This window comes from Pleurodeles waltl, chromosome 3_1, assembly GCF_031143425.1.
Source record: "Pleurodeles waltl isolate 20211129_DDA chromosome 3_1, aPleWal1.hap1.20221129, whole genome shotgun sequence".
In the NCBI taxonomy this organism is placed as follows: Eukaryota; Metazoa; Chordata; class Amphibia; order Caudata; family Salamandridae; genus Pleurodeles; species Pleurodeles waltl.
Genome location: NC_090440.1, coordinates 1,174,996,200 through 1,175,016,857, shown reverse-complemented (window position 1 = coordinate 1,175,016,857; position 20,658 = coordinate 1,174,996,200). Strand labels below are relative to the sequence as shown.

The 20,658-nt window shown below is 45.3% G+C and overlaps 1 protein-coding gene across 3 annotated transcripts in view; it reads right to left on the bottom strand.

Moving 5' to 3' along the window:
• The window catches only part of PRDM10 (PR/SET domain 10), a 905,887-nt gene that overhangs the window by 108,742 nt on the left and 776,487 nt on the right, over window positions 1-20,658 (bottom strand). For all 3 annotated transcript variants that reach the window (XM_069224480.1, XM_069224481.1, XM_069224482.1), the window contains one exon: window positions 11,717-11,857. In XM_069224480.1, the coding sequence (XP_069080581.1) occupies window positions 11,717-11,857 (141 nt within the window). The remainder of the gene's footprint in view (window positions 1-11,716; window positions 11,858-20,658) is intronic.

Sequence of the window (20,658 nt, the reverse complement as noted above, 5' to 3'; positions counted from 1 at the left end):
CCCATGCGCCAGCATCCGATGGAAAATCTTCCCAGCTCTCCACGAGGACGTCACAATTGCACGGCTCCACACAACTCCGTCTGACATCACTGTGCGAATAAGAGGTCCTCGCCGGTGTACTGACATCAGTTTCACCCATTTTTTTACGTGCCTTTGAGGCGAACAGGTGAAAACTGACCTCACAATAGCTCCAATAAATACATATATACATAAAACCACCATGATGCAATATAATCAAAACCATCATTTATATATACAGAAAAAGGCATCAAAACATATATACACCTATAAAACCACATATCTTAATGTAACCAGACAAGCAACGGTGGGACTGTGAGGAATCCACAGGTAGCTATTGTATTCACCAGAAAAAGTGTTACCGAAGGTAAGTAACTTGTTCTCCTGATGGATACAACTACCTGTGGATTCCTCACCTTATGAATAAAGTCCCAAAGCAGTACCGCACTCGGAGGTGGGTGCCTGTCTGATTACACCAAGAAATCCTGCAACACAGATCGTGCAAAATGGCCGTCCCTCCTAACCTCAGAGTCCAAACAGTAATGCTTTGCGAAGGTGTGGAGGGACGCCCAAGTTGCTGTCTTGCAAATATCCACCAATGGAACCCCTCTTGCCAGGGCCGAAGTAGCAGACTTAGCCCTGGTGGAATGGGCTCTGATATCCTCAGGGGGAACTTTCTTTGCCAACGAGTAGCAAATCTTGATACAAAGAATGCCCCACCTGGAGATTGTTATTTTATGGACTGCTCTGTCCTTCCTCTGTCCAATATACCCCACGAACAGCTAGTCCTCCAGGCGAAAGTCTTTCGTCTTTTCGATATAAAGACCCTGATGTAAGAGCCCTTTTAGGGTCCAAACGGTGAAGTCTCTCTCCCTCCTTCGAGGGGTGAGGAGGAGGGTAGAAGGATGGAAGGGTAATGGTCTGCCCCATATGAAAAGGAGTGACAACTTTTGGTAGGAAAGCTGCCCTGGTTTTCAATACCACTTTATCCGGGAAGAACAAGGTAAAGGGGGGTTTAGCAGAAAGAGCTTGAAGCTCACCAACCTGCCTAGTCGAGGTTATAGCAATGAGAAAAACTGTTTTAAGCACCAGAAACCTTAGCGGGTAAGAGTGCATGGGTTCAAAAGGTGACTCCATTAATAAGGTTAAAACAAGATTTAGGTCCCACTGAGGCATGTGAAAAGGAGTGGGAGAAAACCTATTAACTAAGCCTTTCAAAAACCTTATCACAATAGACGATTTAAACAAGGAGGGCTGATCCAGGAGGCAAAGAAAGGCTGACAGAGCAGCCAAATAACCCTTAACTGTAGCCACTGCACAACCCTTCTTTGCTAAATCTAAAGCAAATAATAAAATATCGGCGAGGTGGGCCCTCAAAGGGTCAGTTTGCTTTTCTCCCCGAATTTAGCCCACCTGCCGGCATAAACTGTTTTAGCGGAGGGTCGCCTGGCCGATAAAATAACATCCACTACATCTGGTGGGAGAGAAAAAGAACTCAGGTTGCCCTGTTCAATCTCCAGGCATGAAGGTGCAGGCTCCGGAGCTGGGGGTGTAGAACCTGCCCCTGTGACTGCAAGAGGAGGTCGGCCCTGAGAGGGAGACAGAGCGGAGGGCACAGCGAGAGTTGGAGAAGGTCTGTGTACCACACCCTTCCTGACTAATCCGGGGCTATTAAAATGACCTGAGCCCGATCTTGGGGAACCTTCCTCAGAACCCGAGGAATCAAAGGTATGGGGGGGAATGCGTAAAGAAACTGGTTACACCAAAATATCTGAAACGCATCCCCCCAAGCTCCTTGCACCGGATACTGGAGGCTGCGGAATGATGGGCAGTGCATGTTCTCCCGAGTGGCAAACAGATCTATCCCTGGAGAACCCCACATCTGAAAGATGTACAGGACCAGATCCGGATGGAGACGCCACTCGTGATCGGCCGAAAAATGTCAACTGAGAGTGTCCGCACGTACGTTGAGTACTCCGGCCAGATGATTCGCTACCAAGCAAATCCGATGGTCCTGAAGCCAGGACCAGTGTCGCAGAGCCTCTCTACAGAAAAGATACAACCCTACTCCTCCCTGCTTGTTTATATACCACATCGCGGTAGTGTTGTCCGTCAGGACCGGAACTGACTGACCGCAAAGGGACGGGAGGAAGGCCTTGAGAGCCAGATGTATCGCCCGCAATTCCAACAGATTGATATGAAAAGTCTGTTCCACTGGAGACCAACAACCCTTGATCTCCAGGTCCCCCAGATGAGCTCCCCACCCTAGAGTGGAAGCATCCGTCATGACCGTGGCCACCGGAGGCGGCAGAGAGAACAGCCTTCCTTGAGAAAGGTTGCCGTCCACAGCCCACCATCGTAGATCCATTGCAGCGTCTCTGGAGATCGTTATTGACTCCTCGAGATCCCCTTTGTGTTGAAACCACTGCTTGCGGAGGCACCATTGGGGAGCCCTCATGTGCCAACATGCATGAGTGACCAACAGAATGCAAGAAGCGAACAGACCGAGCAGGCATAGGACCTTGAGGACTGGAACAACCGCTCCATTTTGAAACATTGGAATCAACGCCTGGATATCCTGAATCCGCTGAGGCGGAGGATAGGCCCAATTCAATGTAGTATCCAGCGCTGCCCCTATGAACAGGAGGCATTGAGAGGGCTCCAGGTGAGACTTGGGTACATTTATCGTAAAACAACAACTGAGCCGTCATCTGCAAGTGACGCAACACAAGCTCTGGAGACTTGGCTTTGATCAACCAATCGTCCAGGTAAGGGAATACCGATATCCCCCTCCTTCTGAGACTTGCTGCTACCACTGCCATCACCTTCGTGAAGACTCGAGGTGCTGAAGTAAGACCAAACGGAAGGACCACAAACTGGTAGTGTTGCGACCCCACCACAAATCGGAGATACTTCCTGTGTGACTTTAGTATAGGGATATGAAAGTAAGCATCCTGCAAGTCGACAGACACCATCCAATCCTCTTTGTTCAACGCCAGAAGTACCTGTGAAAGAGTCAGCATCTTGAATTTTTCTTGTTTGAGGAACCAATTCAACATCCTCAGGTCTAGGATTGGTCTCAACCGACCGTCCTTTTGGGGGATCAGGAATTATCTTGAATAACAACCCTGACCCCTTTCCTGCTCTGGAACCAACTCCACCGCACCTTTTGACAACAGGATCTGAACCTCCTGCTGCAACAATAGGTGATGGTCTTCTGAACAAAACGAGGCACGGGAGGGATGGGAGGAGGAAACTCCTGAAAAGGGAGAGCATATCCATTTCTCACAATGTTCAGATCCCATGAGTCTGATGTAATCAACTCCCACTTGTGGAGAAAAAGATGTAATATTCCCCTTACAGGAGAAATGTGGTCAAAAATGGGGAGAAAAGTAGGGCTGCTTCCCTTGTTGTTGTCCTCCAGAGGAAGAGGATGATGTAGGGGGCTGTTGGGTGGCCCCTCTTGCCCTAACCTTCCTCCGCCCTCTAAAGGATCGATATGGAAGGCTGGCAGGCTGTTGGACTGTGGACTGGGGTCTCCCACGGTAGACGGCTCCACGCCCAAACCCCCTAAACCTTAGAAAGGACCTGAAAGGGGTAGCAGAGGAGGCTTGCAGACCCAAAGACTTCGCCGTGGCCTGACTATCTTTAAAGCACTCTAGGGCAGAGTCCGCTTTATCACCAAACAGTTTCTCTCCATCAAAGGGCAAATCCAATAAAGTAGTCTGCACATCAGAAGAAAACCCAGAGGACCTCAACCAAGCATGCCTCCTGGTAGCAATAGAGGTACCCATTGCCCTGGCCACCGAGTCCGTGGAGTCCAGCCCAGACTGGATTATCTGTTTTGCTGCTGCCTGAGCATCAGATAGAAGTTCACCAAACTGACCCTGTACATCCTGCGGCAGGTCAGGAACCATAGCCCTAGCCGAGTCCATCAGGGGTGTACATATCTACCCAAGAACACAGGCAGCATTCGCAGCCTTGAGAGCCATGCTGCAAGAAGAGAAAGTCTTCTTTGCCGTTTGCTCCATCCTTTTGGATTCCCTGTCCGATGGAATCACAGGGAAGGAGCCTGGAGCAGACCGTGTGGAGCAAGATGCCTGAACAACCAGAACCCCGGATCTCCAGGCGCCACTCTGTATCTTCTTGCCACAGACCTATTAACAGCAGGTGACGACACAGGCTTCCTCCAAAGTTCTAATATGGGCTCCATAAGAGCATCATTGAACGGAAGCAAAGGATCCGCAGAAGTTGTAGGGTAGAAGAAAAAATATTTGTTTTAACCTCTGCAGCAGGCAACGGAAGATCTGAAAAGTTTGCCGCCTTCCTAATCACCGAGTGGAAGGAGGCCGCCTCCTCTGTGAACTACCCGGTGAAAAAAAAAGTCCCATTCCGGGGAAGTGTCAAGCCCACTGGCCGAATCCAACCCTTGATATTCACCCAAGGGCTCTACAATCTCCCCCTCTTCCAACAACTGCCGCTGTTACTCTTTCTCTTCTAAAAGCCTCAAGGCTTTTCTACGTGACCTCAGTCTGGCCTCCAACCTCGGCCTCGACATATAATTGCCCGATGTCAATTACACTGGCTTCAAAACTTGAAGACACGGAACAGGAGAGGAAGGTTGGCTTCGGTCAAATCCTTCATTCGGATCCGGCGCCGGAGTGGATCCTAATGGCGCCGAGGACACTTGAGGCTCCACCATCAGCATCGACTGACGGGGCGATGAGATCGGCGCCATAGGTCTGGAAGGCAAGGTTATCGGAACAACAGGACCTCAAGGTGACGTCATTGGTGCCCTCAGCCAGATAAAAGGGCATAAACGGCACCGCCTTGTAAGGAGCCGGGGACCCCCACGAAAAAGATAATGGACCTGTGGGACGAGCCAGTGCACCAGCAGGGGCCATGGCCTTAAACATCGAGAACTCAGCATTTAAAAATGCCGCCGGATCCGCTCCCGGAGCCAGGAAGGCAGGATACCGCTCATCTCCATGTTGCACCTGTGCTTGCTGGTCCTCCGATGCAGCAGGTGAAAATCGAGGACTCTCCTGAGGTGCCACTACCTCGAAGACTGACGGTGCCAGAGAAGCCTGAGGGCTCTGAGGTTGCGGAGTCACCGTCGGACTCACCTCCCACGTCGCACAGCACTGTCGAGATGGAGACCTTGATCTTGACCGGCTCCGAGGCGAACGACACCGAGAGTCATGATGACGTCGTCTCTTATGTCTCTTCGACGAAGTATGGGAAGAGGATCTTCGATGACTCTTATGCCCCTTCTTTGCCTAGGCCAAAAAGAGTTTGGCCTCTCTCTCTTTCAGAGCCTTAGGATTCATGCTCTGGCAGGAAACACACTCCTCGACATCATGCTCACTGCTTAGACACCAAAGGCAATCGTCATGAGGGTCAGTAACCGACATGCGAACCCGCACTCTCGACATGGCTTAAACCCTGACTTCCTAGGAGGAGACATTGTAACTAGAAACCGGATTGAAACTAGTAACAAGATGGAACACCTCCAACAGTAGCGAGAGCTAGGAGGAAACCATTAGCATCGAAGGCACGGAAAAAAGGGAACTGACATCAGCACGCCGGCGAGGACCTCTTATTGGCACGGTGACGTCAGACAGAGTCGCATGGAGCCGTGCAATTGTGACGTCCTCGTCGACGTGCAGAGCTGGGAAGAAGGTTTTCCGTCGGATGCTGGCGCATGGGAGAATTCATAAGGTGAGGAATCCACAGGTAGTTGTATCCATCAGAAGTTCATGCTCAACAGCTCGAGACACCAGCCTCTCTCCGTGCCCAATCAGGAGCCCCAAAAATAACTTGGACCAGGTCATACCTGATCATCTTGAGAACTATAAGCAGGAGTGGTATTGGCAGAAAGGTGTACAGAACGCCATGGCTCCAGAAGAAAAGTATCTCTGAGAGCCAGCCGCATTAGAAACTCCAGCATGCAGAATTGCAGACACTGGATGTTCACAGCAGTGCCGAACACATCTACCCAAGGTTGTCCCCACTCTTGAAAGAGACCTTGCACCACATCCAGATGGAGATGCTATTTGTGATACTCTGGCCTCATCGGCTAAATTTGTCTGCTGTGCCCAGGCGTTGAACCACCAGAGAAATGCCCTGGCATTCCAGTCATGTCCAGAAACACAGAACATCTTAAAGGGGCCATGACTGCACCCGGCCCTGTTTGTAGCAGCCCCACATGGTGGTGGCGTTGAGCGGGAACACCTACACCAGTCTTCCCTTGACCGAAGGAAGAACATTTTTCAATGACTATCGAATCATCTAAAGCTCCAGTTGGTTGATGTTAAGCCCAGACTCCGCCAGAGACCAGAGTCCTTTGAATTCCACCTCTCGCAGATGGCTGTCCACTCCCAGAAGTGACGTATCTGTCACTACAGTTATCTCTGTTTGGAGAAGGGTCTGCCACTGACTCAATTGCAGTTTGCCAGCCACCACTGCAGATCTTTTGCAGTTCCCTCCGAAATCTGGACCATGTCAGGGAGATTCCCTTGATGCTGTGCACATTGGAACTTCAAGTCCCACTGCAAAGCCCGCGTATGCCAGCAGGCATGCTTTACAAGCAGGATGCAGGAGGCTATGCGGCCTAACAACCTCAGGTCAATTCTAATAAAAATTTGGATAGAGGCTGAAACATGGGTATCATAGCCTGAATATCCTGGACTCACCTGAGCTAGGAGGATAGGCCTGAAACTTTATTATGTCCAGAACAGCTCCGATGAAAGGAAGCGTCTAAGAAGGAGTCAGGTGCGATTTGGTACGTTGATAGTGAACCCCAGCGAAAGTAGGAGGTTCGCAGTAATCTGGAGGTGGGCGATGACTGCCTGTGGCAAGCCCACCTTCAAGAGCCATTCGTCGAGGTAGGAGAAGATGGATCTCATGACCTCCGTAGACGAGCTGCAACCACTGTCATCACATCTGTGAACATGCGAGGGGTGTTGGTAAGGCCAAAGGGGAGCACAGCAAACCGAAACTGATTGTGGCTCACAGTGAACCGCAGGTAACGTCTCGGGGAAGGCAGAACAGGGATGTGGAGATACGCATTCTGCAAGACCAATGTTACAATCCAGTCTCCAGGGACCAGGGCAGACAGGACTTGAATGAGCATGAGCATTCTGTAATTTTCCTTTTTCAGGAAGAGATTGATAAGGCACAGGTCTAAGATACGGTGAAGGCCTCCGTCTTTTCTCGGCACCAGAAAGTAGTGGTAATAGCAACCACAGCCTATTTCTGAAGCCAGCACCCTTTTGATGGCTCACTTGGCCAAGAGAGCCAGCACTTTCTGACGGAGCAAGGGGATATGGTCCTCTGTCAGTAGGTCTTAAGTGGGTGGCAGAGGTGGAGGGGTGTTCAAAAAGGTGCTGGAGTAGCCCCTTTGGACAATCTGTAAAACCCAACGGTCTGATGTTACTGACCTCCAGTGTTGCAGGTGGTGGCATATTCTGCTTCCCCATCCCTCCGGATGCCCATGATGGTCTGAGGGCAAACTAAAGAGGTTTGGAGGCTGCGGTTGCAGGCCGGGTGGTGAACTGGCTCGACCTCTGGCTACCTGTCCCCCATGGTCTATGGGACCTGCATCCAAAGCCATGAAAAGGCTGGCAAGCCTGTTGGCCCTGCTGGCTACGAGGGTATGGACGTGGTTGGAAACTGCTTCCGTGCCACAAAAGGGCCAGAAGGTGGACTGGGATTGACAAGGAGCCATGGAGAAACCCAAGGACCTTGCTGTAGCTCTGCTATCCTTAAAGTGCTCCAGCGCTGAATTAATCTTCTCTCCAAAAAGACAAGAGTTATCAAAGGGCGTGTCCAAAATTGTGGCTTGGACATCCCCTGAAAAGTTTGTAGTTCTCAGTTTGTAGTTCTCAGCCAGGCTTGGCATAAAAATGCCACCAATAATAAAATTGCACTACCCGGTGAGTCAGTTGTGTCCAGTCCACATCGTTGGTGAACTTTGCTTCGTCTCTCCCATCAGCAATAGCTTGGGAGAACATAGCCCAGACAGCCTCCAAGACCATAGACAGCACTTGCACAATCGAATCCCAGATCGTATGGGAATATCGCTAAAAAAGGCATGTAGTGTTCATCGACCGCAGTGCAAGGCTGGCTGGAAAAAAACATATTTTCCCCAAATCTATCAAGCCTCTTCGATTCCCTATCCTGTAAATTGGTAGGGAACACGCCAGGGTTGACCCTAGAGGTGGAAGCATGGACCACCAAGTTCTCCAGAGCGGGGTGCTGGGTAGGGAAACTGTGGTCCTCAGCAGCGAGGAGATAGTAGAGGGCAATTGTCCTATGTAGAGGAACCCCTGGGCAGGGCTTGGACCAGGCCCCAGCAGGACATCGATACGGACTTCATTAAAGGGGAGTAAGGGTTTTGATGGGGCAACTCCCAGCTGAAGCACCTCTGTCAAGATGTTCGTCTTGACTGCCACTGAAAGTAACTGAAGGTCCAAGACCTCAGCCGCCCTACACACCACCTTAGTGAAATAGCAAATGAAGCACCCTCCTCCAAAGCCACAGCAGAGGGAGAAACCAACCCAGTGTCTTATCTGGTGTCTAACCCACTGGCCTCCACCAGTTCCACATACCAACTGTCCTCAGTATCATCTACAGGAAGCACATGTCTGACCCGGAAGGCATAGTCATGGCAGCGCTGGAACCAGTCTCAGGGGATGCCAATCTGGCTTTGTGTCGGATTTGGTAATGATGATAAAGATAGCGGTACTAGGGGCATTGGCACTTGAGTGGGTGCTGAGGAAGGTTTTGGTCTAACAAGTGGCTCCACTCTGGATCCAGCAACAGATCCATGGGGCCCAAATGGCGCCGAGGGTGAGTCCACCAGTGAGGATCGAGAAGGGCCCCTCCTGAGCCCGTGGGACCTGAAGGTGCTCTAAAGGGGCTGGGCAAACCAAATATGAGGTGCATTGCCTTATAAAATTCTTTCAGCTGGACAGGAAAGTCAGGGAAGCATGTAGCGTACCCTGACCCAGGCTCTGGAGAAGCACGAGGCATGGAGTGCTGATGCTCCCATGCTTCATCAGAAGCCTGTGACGGGCGTGGCAAAGTCAAAGGCTTCTTCAACTTAATGGATTTATTTTTGCAGTGTGACTTACCAAACGGCTTCAAATTAGATGATAACCACTGAGTGGGGCTCCACAAGCATTCCTGGCACCTTCCACGCAACCAGGATTTTGAACATCGCGCGGGTGCCTGACATTGGGCGGCGAGTAGCTTAGAACGCTCCCTTACAGCCTTCGGGTGACCGGCACAGCAGTCCATGCCTGGGAGTCTTGGTCCCTCTCCAAGCACCACAGACAAACCAAACATGTGTTTGTCACAGACATCTAGCTGTGACAGACACAATATGGCTTGAAGACAGCAGGTTTTTTTGGGGACAACTTGTCACACCAGGAGAGAATATCTCTACAAAAAGGGCCGTCAAAAAGACCAGTCAAAAAGCAATTGAATGTAGCTCTTCACAGATCAACGCTATCTGGCGCAGAAAGGAAAGTACTGTTAGCATGCCTGGGTGGGGCCTACTTAAGCTCAGAGTGTGACATTTCTGGAGAGGACGCTGCTGATGCAGAGCCAACCTATGTTGTGTATCGCTGCATAGGGGTACTGCTTAAAAACGTCCGGATCCAGCTTGACACCTGGGGAATATTCTAAGTTAAGAAATCTGTGGATAGAAGTCGCTATCAGATAACTACAACTATATTATTTGAAGCAGTTCCAATTTCTCTTGAAAACAACTTAACCCTCTTATCTCACTTTAACCGAATTTGGCTAAAACAGCAATAAGTAACTGAAAAATTAACTACTTATTTGATGCTCTTGATAAGATGCACTACTAACAAGCAAAGCAAATTAGTTTGCTGGTGTTTCATGGCCCGAAGCATATGAAGGTCGGGAAGAAGCTGGGAGGAACTAAAGAATAAGGGCAAGATCTATCAGAAATTAATGGAAAACACAGTTCGACTGTAGGAAAGAGGGCACTTGAGCAAGATGAACCGCAGGCTACAAATAAGAGGTGTAAAAAGTTAGATAATTTTAGAGGAAGAAATACCATGAAGGATTTATCTGAGAAATGTTGTAGAAATCAGATTAAAGAATTGACCATGAGTAGTTTGCCACATTTTGCATACATTCTAGACTGGCTATGATGATCCAGTTTTAATCCTCCCCCCTTAAAAATCTATTTCAACAGTTCAAGGTTGATAACACTTTCTCTAGCCTCTTTCCTATATAACAAGGAATGCCCCAAAACTTGATCTTATTATCTTTTTTTCAATATACAACTTGACATCATTAAGGACTAAGGATTAAAGACTCTGGCATGACATTTTCCTTTAATTGAGTGCCACCTTATTTCAATATAAATTAAACTGAGTTCCAACTGATCTCTCCCCACTTCTCTTTCACCTCAGTTAAAAACCGATTGGACTTTACAAACATCTTAGATTGCATTCCATTCATCATTAACAGTTCTAAAATACTTGGCCTGAGTCTATTTTACAACCTCAACTTACACACACGTATCAGAAGCATAGCCAAAACGTCCAATTGCCAGTTGAGACCTTCAAGAAGTTGTCAAATCAAATGGCCATCTTTAGTTATAACTATGGTCATTCTATTTCTACTGGCATCCCAAAATAACTACACTTTACACTGCAGCTCAACTTCTATCTGGAACTGACCATTTTGACAATGTTACTCGTGTGCTGACCACCTTAATATGAATCCCCACTGAGGACATGCCTACCTAAAAAGTTGCATATTTAGTACACAAACTCACACACTCTGACCCTTCCTCTGAACCCTAACTGCCTAAAAAAAATTGAGTTCTCGAGGGGATTTCTTCAACTATGCAGCACTGAGGTCGTTCCTCATGACATCCCTGCTGTCAAGAAAAGACTGAGATTTAACCAATACTTCTCTGTTTGCACATCCAAAGGTTCGGACTCCATTCCCTACCCTATCTATACCGATTGTTCCTTAATACTATAAAAGACAATGCTTCTTAACCATCATCATCCTTCCTCCTCGCTGTAGCTCATTTCTCTTGTTACCAGTACTTAAGATGTTTTCAAACACACCTAATCTAGTAGTCCATGGGCTACCACAACATTTTACACACAGTCTAGTTTTTGAGAATCTATAGCAATCATGTTTTTTTAACTGGATGAGCATGTTCAAAGACTGACTCAAACTATTGGTTCTTGAAAATGTAGACCTCTATAGGATTATTGTATGCAAGGGCCATCTAGAATGTAGTGTACATGACCCACTTAGCATTACACAAGTCTTGGCATGGTATTTTCTGTGTGTGTGTATATACTGTCAGTGTTCCTTATCTATTGTTCTAATTATTGCTTCTCCCTGTGTTTCACAATCTACCTCACCGGGGTTTGAATATATGATTTGTATATAATCTGTATATTGCACTTTCCATCTTGTATAATCCTGTTAAATTGTGTATGTAAAGCACTCAGATGATCACGAATCTTTTATGCACTATACAAAATGATTCACAAACAAATTACAAAAATAAGTACTAGAATAATTAAGTTATGGTGCTCCAAGCTCCAGTGCCACTTTGTGTTTTGATGGAGCACCATCTAAGGATTTTGAAGTATGGTTGCATATTAGATACGCCCTCTTTGCTGGCACATACCTGTGTTGATATCTGATGCTCTGGGTCCGTCTCAGCCACCTGAATGTGCTGCACTTGAATAGTATGCTGAGTGTATGACTGAGGGTCATGCAGTTGGCCCACATCTACTGTGGAATGCTGGGAGTGATGAGGGGACGTAGCCTGAGGACAAAAGAGCCACAAAGGTAGAAACATCAACTGGTTTACAGTACTTTTTTTCTTAAAACAGTTGTAACAGTTACTATCCTCCCTTGGAAACTTCACGTCTCCTTTAATCTCCCACCATTAGCACTAGTTTTTATATGTAATCTTATGTGGTTTTACGATACGCCACATCCAAATGTGTGGATTTTTCTAGAAAATTACAAAAAAAGAGTAGTTAAATGAGCAGGTGACAACTGTCCGGAGGGAGAATAGTGCTGATTGGATTAAAAAATCTACACAAGAAAGACACTTTACAACTCTCAGATTTTAACATCCAGTTGATAGTAGCTTTCTTTCGGAATTCTTTCCAGACCACAGGCTCCCTTTCAATAGCCTAAGCAGAGTGGATGGTATTTCTGTACTCTTTCAATTAAATGAAATGGTTTGGTTTATTTCAAGTAACACTGATAAATAATCAGTTTAGTGGAAGCCGAATGAGGGTACTGGTACATGGATCAGCTTTAAATTGGTAAAGTTTACACAATGAACACCTTAAGAACAACACTCTGAGCCCATTCTGTTTTGCTTAAAACATAGCGATTTAATTCCATTAAAGACTGATATATAACAGAATACTAGGAATAGCTGTAAAACCAGATAAGAACTGCACAAAAATAAATATCTGAATGAAACTTGAAAACTGGACCTGGGTAAATAATACATCCCTTAAGGCCCACACAAGTAGAGGGATGCACCTAACCATCTGAAATAAACACCATGTGTGCAGTAACTGTCCAGAATTCATTCAGAAATTGTCGAAAGTGTCTTTTAGGATTGTTAATACCATCTCGTATCCCAACCAATTTGCAACAAACTTTCAAAGAAAAGCTCCATATATTATTATATTTTTGATTGCCAAATTTGATCAATAATGGTCGACAAAGCAAAGCTATATGCACTGTTTTCCATGGAAATCCCAGTAAGAAACTTTCTTTGCAAAAAAACATCCAATGCAATAAAAAAAAAAAATGACACCACATTTGTTAAACACAAAGGTTTTTATTTTTTGGTGTCTTTTTTACCACACGAACTAGAGACCTACGCAAAAATGTCTGTGATGAATATATCGCTTGCGCGATGTATCACATAGATTATCGAAATCTTTAAAAAAAAAATACACTTAACATGGAAACCTGCTTTGCAAATGGTTAATATTTGTTTTATTTTGGGAACAGTTAGATGCATAGACCTCATCAGGGCTTACTGTACTTCATAAGTTCAAAACTATCATATCGTTCAGTATTCCCATATCTGTAGAGATACATCGCAGCCACTAGATTTGGGAACGCTGCGGGTGAATTAGACCGCGCAGCGTTCCTCCCTTTTTTCCTTTATTAAGTTATTCGGACATTCTGACGGAGACAATATTCGAAGAATACTGAACGATATGATAGTTTTGAACTTATGAAGTACAGTAAGCCCTGATGAAGTCCTCAATGAGAGATACTTCTCAGAGGATGAAACACGTGTTGGCTGTTCTTTTGGAGGATATCTGAACATTTAAATAGGCTGTTCTTGTGGAGGATTGTTGAACAGTACTAATGGCTGTTCTTTTGGAGGATATCTGAACATTCGAATAAGCTGTTCTTGTGGAGGATTGTTGAACAGTACTAATAAAACTCGGATTGTGATATAAACAAAAGTTTGGTTGATAATTTACGAAGAATACTGAACATACGAACAACTTCTAACTCTGTCTTTATACCACGAGTGCTACGACTCTTGTTTGTATGCTATTGCGTTTCTCTGGAAACATTGGAGGATTGAGGGAGATCCTCTTGTCAGAAGCACCGTGCCATGAACTAAATGTGTTATCTATTCTTTGGACTATCTGTGAGCGCCCATATCCTATGAGTATCTTCCTCGTTGTCACTGTTTTAGATGCATAGACCTAACTGGTTTGCTACGCAGTCACTGTACTGCAGCATCTTGAACTGTTGATGATGATCGCTTAACGTAATTTATATCAAAGAGCGTTAATGAGAAACCACGTGCGATGCCCTACTTGCATATAATTTTCAAGGAAACTATAGACTAGTTATTTAAGCATACATAATCCACTTGACCCCAATTACTGTAAGAAGAGGACAAATATCTGAATGCATGCAACACTTTTACACTTACAGTCATCTTGAAGCAGTGATTACAAACATTGATGGGCCACAAACATAGCTCTGGGCTTAAGAGTCTGTTGTAGCAACACAAACCCCTTGAAATTCACTGACAAAACTGAATTAAGGTTTAATTAAAGCTGGGAAACAGAGCAGTCAGATGATTCAAATGAAGCGACATTGTGGGGGTTATTACAACTTTGGAGGAGGTGTTAATCCGTCCCAAATGTGTCGGATATACCACCAGCCGTATTACGAGTTCCATAGGATATAATGGACTCATAATACGGCTGGTGGTATATCCGTCACTTTTGGGAAGGATTAACACCTCCTTCAAAGTTGTAATAACCCCCTGTATCTGCAGAACAAAATTTTACATCACTGAAAGTAGCGACAGAATTTTAACTCCAATCCCCACTATCCACTCCCCAAATGATATCACAGATCGCATCATATGTTATCATACCAGTTACATTAATGGCATCACTGATGCTGCCACATGACAGCCGCATAACTGTCTTTCCTAAAGGAAGTTTTATGTAGTAAAAGAAAGCATTCATATGGACAAATAGTCACACAAATTATACAATATGAAATATAGAATTGTATAGTGTCATGTATGGAGCATGTGAATATCTCCACTTTGAGTACCATCATCTGCCCTTCAGTTTGTGAAGTGACTAAAGCCCTACGTACACACTCATACATGCTTTAATTTACTAATAGCATTCACATGAATATCATACTAATGTTCAAATGTGGATTCACTTAAAATCACTTCATTATTCAAACTCACACACCAGACAAGTTCAAGTTCACCCCTCTTATTTGCGTATGCATTCAGTCACTGATATTATTTAGCAGCAAAGGTTGGGTTACAGCGTTGCATCGTTACTTTAACTGGCAAATATGTCAAGTGTTTTTTGTTTCGCAGGCACTCTGTCACTCTCCTACAAGCTTAACAGCTCCTTAACAACTATATATACGATATATATATATATATATATATATATATATATATATTTTTATATATATCAACCAAACAGGCTGCACTTCAGAGCCAAAAAGGAGCACTCTCCGGATTCTCAGCCACATTCATTACACCCAGCATGACGCGTTTCAGCAGATTGACTTTCTCAAATGCGGGTAAAAAATAGACATTTACTCACAGGTGCTTTTAACAGTTTTCCGTCATTGTTATTTCATTATACTCGCAAGTAAAAAAGGACTCAAATGTTTCCATAAATCACACAGCTAGAAGCGCCGCCATGACCACATGCACTTTTAGATGTTGCTTAGTCCCAGTTATAACTTTTCTTTAGTAGAGTTAAATACCCAAATGGTTCTGGGCACATCGCTGTTCACATTATAACTGGAGCACTTTTAGCTGTAATCTTTCATCTTTCCTGTTATTAATAAAGCAAGCGTCTCTTAGCGCAATAAATCAGCTGAGCCTTTACATCCAGCCAACTCTTGCCCACATTTTGTAACTCTCCACATCTGAAAGCGGTAGTCTAGTGACTGGCAAAAAAACATTCAGTCATGTCCAGAACAAACAGCAGGCATTTAGGAGTTTCCAGGGCTGCGGCAGTTCTGGCAACAACAATTAAATCCTTTCACAAATGCCACCATCGGAATTACCAGCATTTGAGAAAGGCAATCTGCTGAAACGCCTCATGCTGGGTGTAATGAATGTGGCTGAGAATCCGGAGAGTGCTCCTTTTTGGCTCTGAAGTGGAGCCTGTTTGGTTGCTATATTTCATCTGCATGCCACTTGCACGAAGGAAGCAATCATCCCAAAAGTGTTTGGCGATATTGGTGGAATTTGTGAAAGGATATATATATGTAGGTTTTTGTTTCACTAATAACTTTAGCAGCGATTCCACCAGAAGGGGGCAAAATAAGGCAGGGTGGGTCTCAAAATGTTATTTCCCATGTTACTTCCCATTGAAAATTTTAGGAAGCAGTACAGAAAGAAATAGCTGAATAGGATTACACCAAATTTGACAGCAAATTAGAACTTTACTTAGAAAGCATGCTTTTCGTTACTTGGTGTAAATCTGTTCAGCCGTTTTCAAGAAATTTGGTTTAAATTGGTGTTCATGAAGGGGTTAAAAAAAGTTAAGTATACCTGGACTGCTGGTGTCCATATATGCTCTGACCAATGTTTAAGGGGACTAGTCAATCCTTATTGGCTGGCTACCTGAACAATATTAAGAGACAATCATTACATGGCTCCCCATAGTCCCCCACAACACTTTTGTAACATGTAACATGCATCAGTGCGGGCAGGGAAACAGATCACAAGTCTGCTCCCAGACTGCAGGAGCATAATTTATGTTTGCTCCCATTTGGGGGGAGTTTTGAAAATGCTCTCACCAGTTGGGAGCAAACACAAGTTTCCCTGCCCTCGCCAGTTCGGGCAGGGAAACTGTTATGACCCGGGTAGGGCTCCCAGGACACAGCAAGTGAGCCAGTTCCGAGGGAGCCCCCCCCCCCAGGGCTATAAAAGTCTCAGGGAGGGGGTCACACAGCCCCCTTCCTTTAAAAAAGTTAATCAACCCCTGGGGGTGTGGTCCCCGGGGTCCTGTGCCCGTTTTGGCACATTTTAGCCCCTGAGTGAGCTCACCAGGGCCAATAATGGGTTGAGGAGGGAGGCCTGCGGCTAACCTCCCCTTCATTAATGAAATCGGACCTGGGGGATGGGCTCCAAGGCACTATAATGGCTTGGGGAGGGGGGCTGCATGCCCCTCCCCTCTTGATTATACAATGAGGACCCAAGCCACCAATTTTTTTTTACATTTATTTTGGCCCCAGGGGTGTCCATCTGTGTGCCACCATGGGGCCTAAGGGCTCAGGGTATCCTTACCCTGCCCCCTATATCACTTTTTTATTTAAACTTCAGGGCAGAGGACTAAGTTCCGAGTCCTGTAATGGATGCCACCAATATTTTTCTGCCTTTTTTCTGATGTTGCTGGCAACCAGAGCACTCACTCACACAGGAGTCTGACTCCCATGGGAGTGTATTGACCCACAAGAAATACAAATCCCTGGGCCATTCAGAACGCTCTACTTTTGAACTGACGCACCTGAGAGAGTTTCTTGAGTCTCTCGCGGACCAAACTGTCCAGATATACAATTATTTTTAATCCCTAATTCCTAAAAAGAACTAGTGAACTGATTTGTACAAAATCACTAAAAACTAAATCTGTGGACCAAGATGTGGCTTCCTACCGAATTCGGTGTAATTCCGTTCATTAGCTTTAGTTGGAGTACTGTATACAGACATCTATGGAAAATGCTTGGGGATTTAGTTTTTTGGGACACCCTTTTTTCTCATCCCCCACTTGACCGATCACCCTGAAACATTCCATGCACAAACTAGTAAAACAGTATATATATATATATACTTGAAATAAGGTAAAAAATATAAAAACCAAAGATCTGGACCAATGCGGATTCATGCCCGGCAGAGGTACCCGCCATTGCATATGAAGGAGGCAGCTCACCCTCTCTCATTTGTGCTGCTTTGAAGGTTCCATAGCCTTCCTCCTCATAGACTTTGAAAAGGCCTTTGCCATGGTCGCCAGGACCTGTCTAGAGGCTTGCTGCAACGAGTCAGCTTTAGTCCCTACTTCTGTAGAATCGTGGGTTACTATATAATGCCTCTAAAGCAGAGAGCCGGGTCTTATCCTGGCCATTTCCGATCCATAGGGGCACTCGTCAGAGCTGTTCCCTGTCTCCATTGCCGTTTGCCCTAGTACTGGAACCCCTGGAGTGCCTTATTATATGCAATGCTCATATTATGGGATGGTGTTGGGAGAGAGTGCTGAGGAATGCATTGCTCTCTATGCGGACAATATTCTTATATTCCTGGGAGACCCACAGTCTTCGGGTCCCAGATGCCTTGAAATCTGCCTGTATGTGGAAGCCTCCGTCCTACAGATGAACATGAACAAATCACGACTGGTGCCCATTGAGGGTCAGGCGAGAGGACAAGATTGAGGCCCTGAGGTGCTGATACGGCATCTCTCATTTTAAATACCTAGGGATTTTTATCTCTTGCATCCCAGTCCTGGCATGAACCCTTAATTGTCAACCCCTTATGATGGCCCCGGATAAGAATTTCGGAAGTGGAGACCCCAATCTCTGAACCCTGTGGGTGACTTAGCCTTATTCAAGATCAAGTGCCTTCCTCGCTTCCTTTACGCCCTGGCAAACTTACCCCACTGGATCTCCCAGAAATGGTTCCAAATGCTCACGTTGAAGCCTAGCAATTCTTTCTGGGCGTAGGGCGTCATCAAGTGCCCTTCATCTCCACCAGGAAATCCCCGTATGATGTGTATCTCGAAATGATCAATCTTTATGGGTCTTACCTGGTGCACAAACTACAACAATCAATGACTGGTTTAATGGGGGATGGGATGACCCTGCCTATCGAATTGAACTTCATCTCCTGGTTCTTGACAGTCTCCTCGGACTACTCTATGGTACACAGAGACCCCATACTTCTTCCTGACTGCACCCCTGGGTGACAATACTCTGTTGGAGAGCTGCCTTACGTCTTGTTCACTGGAATCACAAAGTCACGGGAATGACACCGTTGTGGGAGGGTACGTGTCTCAGGCAGGTGTCAGGTCCACACCTGGAAACTACCAACACCTTCCTCATTGGGAGTGTGGAGGAAAGGGGTCGACTGATGTCAGACCCAAAATAAGCAGATCTATGAAGCACCGGGATGCCCCTGAAAACATGATAAAATATAGGACGGGTGGTCAGCACATCATGGACTAGCTGTTAATCGATTGTTGGTGGATGATGCCACTATATGTTAAAATCTGGCTATTAAAAAAAACTCTAAAATTCACCATTTATACTTTACTGAGCTAACTATAACTTTTGCCCCTGTCATGCACTGATTATGACCTCACATATTACATCACTTAAATGGCATCATTAATAACACCACTGATAACACCTCAAATGACATTGGTGATGATATCACTGATGACATTAGTGATAACACCATAGACAGTAGTGTACACGTGTGGGTCGAAAACGGAGTACACTCTGGACACAAGAGTAACAGACCATTATAAGAGTTATATAGTGTACAGTTTAAATAATCATAACTTATTTGGGCAGAAGTAGTACTCCACTTTAAACAAGATAAACTGCAAAATTACATTTTTCTGTAGGGCTTACGCTATTTATGGAACAAATTACTTACCTGAAATGACATTCTCTCTGATCAATACTCTCGCTAACTGTAGATTCCTAACCTTGGGAATATTCTCCAAATGTCAGACTGGATCCAGAACCTTTAAAAGTAGTACTCCTATATGCCACTAGGGGTCGTCTTGCAGCACCACGCTGACATCATTCTGCTTCGGAAGTGATAAGCTGAGCAATATAAAAGAACAACCCATGCTCGCTGACGTCATTTGTTTTATTAAGCTATCTGCTCCCTCAGAGGCAGAGCCAGATTGGCCAGTGTGTAGATCTTGAGATTGGGACCTTTTTAGATGGATATAATTCCAGTTTACAGAACAGGGAGGTCGGAGGATCAGTGAGGAATCTGAAGTTAGCAACAATATCCACCAGAAACATCATTACCAAAGGTAAGTACATTGTTCTTTACTTCTAATAGGAGATTCCTATGCACTGGACCTGCATATTTTCATCACAAACTTGACCCCTATTGCCAGCCAGGAACTTGAGATCCAAACACCAGCTTCTGCTCTGTTCCCCGGGCATTCGCACGGCCAAACAAGAAGGCCTGTCCTTTTCGTACCAGGGCCCACATCATTGGTATAAACTTCCCTTCCATATCCGTGCTTGCCCTGGTCTAGTGTATTTTAAAAAACTTCTTAAAACTTTGCTTTTTTTAACCTTTCAAATTTTTTCTCTTGTATTTCTGTTTCCTCTTGTGTTTTGTCCTTTGCCTGTGTCTGTTCTCTAGCCTGAGATACCTCTTTGGGGGTGAGTAGTGCGCTATATCAAATGGATAATAATAATAGTAATTCTTCACCTTATGAATAGATATTGTAGCAGCACCTCCTGGTGGTGGGTATGTGAACTGGTTCAGACCAAAATGTCCTGCAGGTCCGAGAGGGCAAAATGCCTCTCTCTACAGAGTTGTGTTAAGGCAGTAGTGCTTCATAAATGTATGTACCAACATACACATAGCAACCTCACAAATATCCAAATGTACTCCATTTGCTAGCACACTGGAAGTATGCACTGCCCTGCCCTTCCTTGCCCAGGAGAACTCCAGAAAGAGCTGAGCGTCCACCCAATGGGCTTTTTTTTGCAGAGGCATCAAACAAAACTACATACAGCAGATCACCATATAAATGGATGACATCCTATTGAGGTTGAGAAAAAGAAAACGGCTCAGGATAGTCATCTCAACTCAACAGCACTAGCATGTGGTTCATTACAATTGTCATATTGTCACACATGGTGAAGCTGCAATAGCCTAAAAACAGAAATAATATAATTGCAAACTTGTTCTCCTATCATTTGTTATATAATCAGTAAGTGCATGTCAAAGGGGTCATAAAAGAGAACATACCCTCTAACTGTATGGGTCCCCATACAAACTTAATTTTCATTGATGGGGTAATCATATTTTTTGATTTTTCA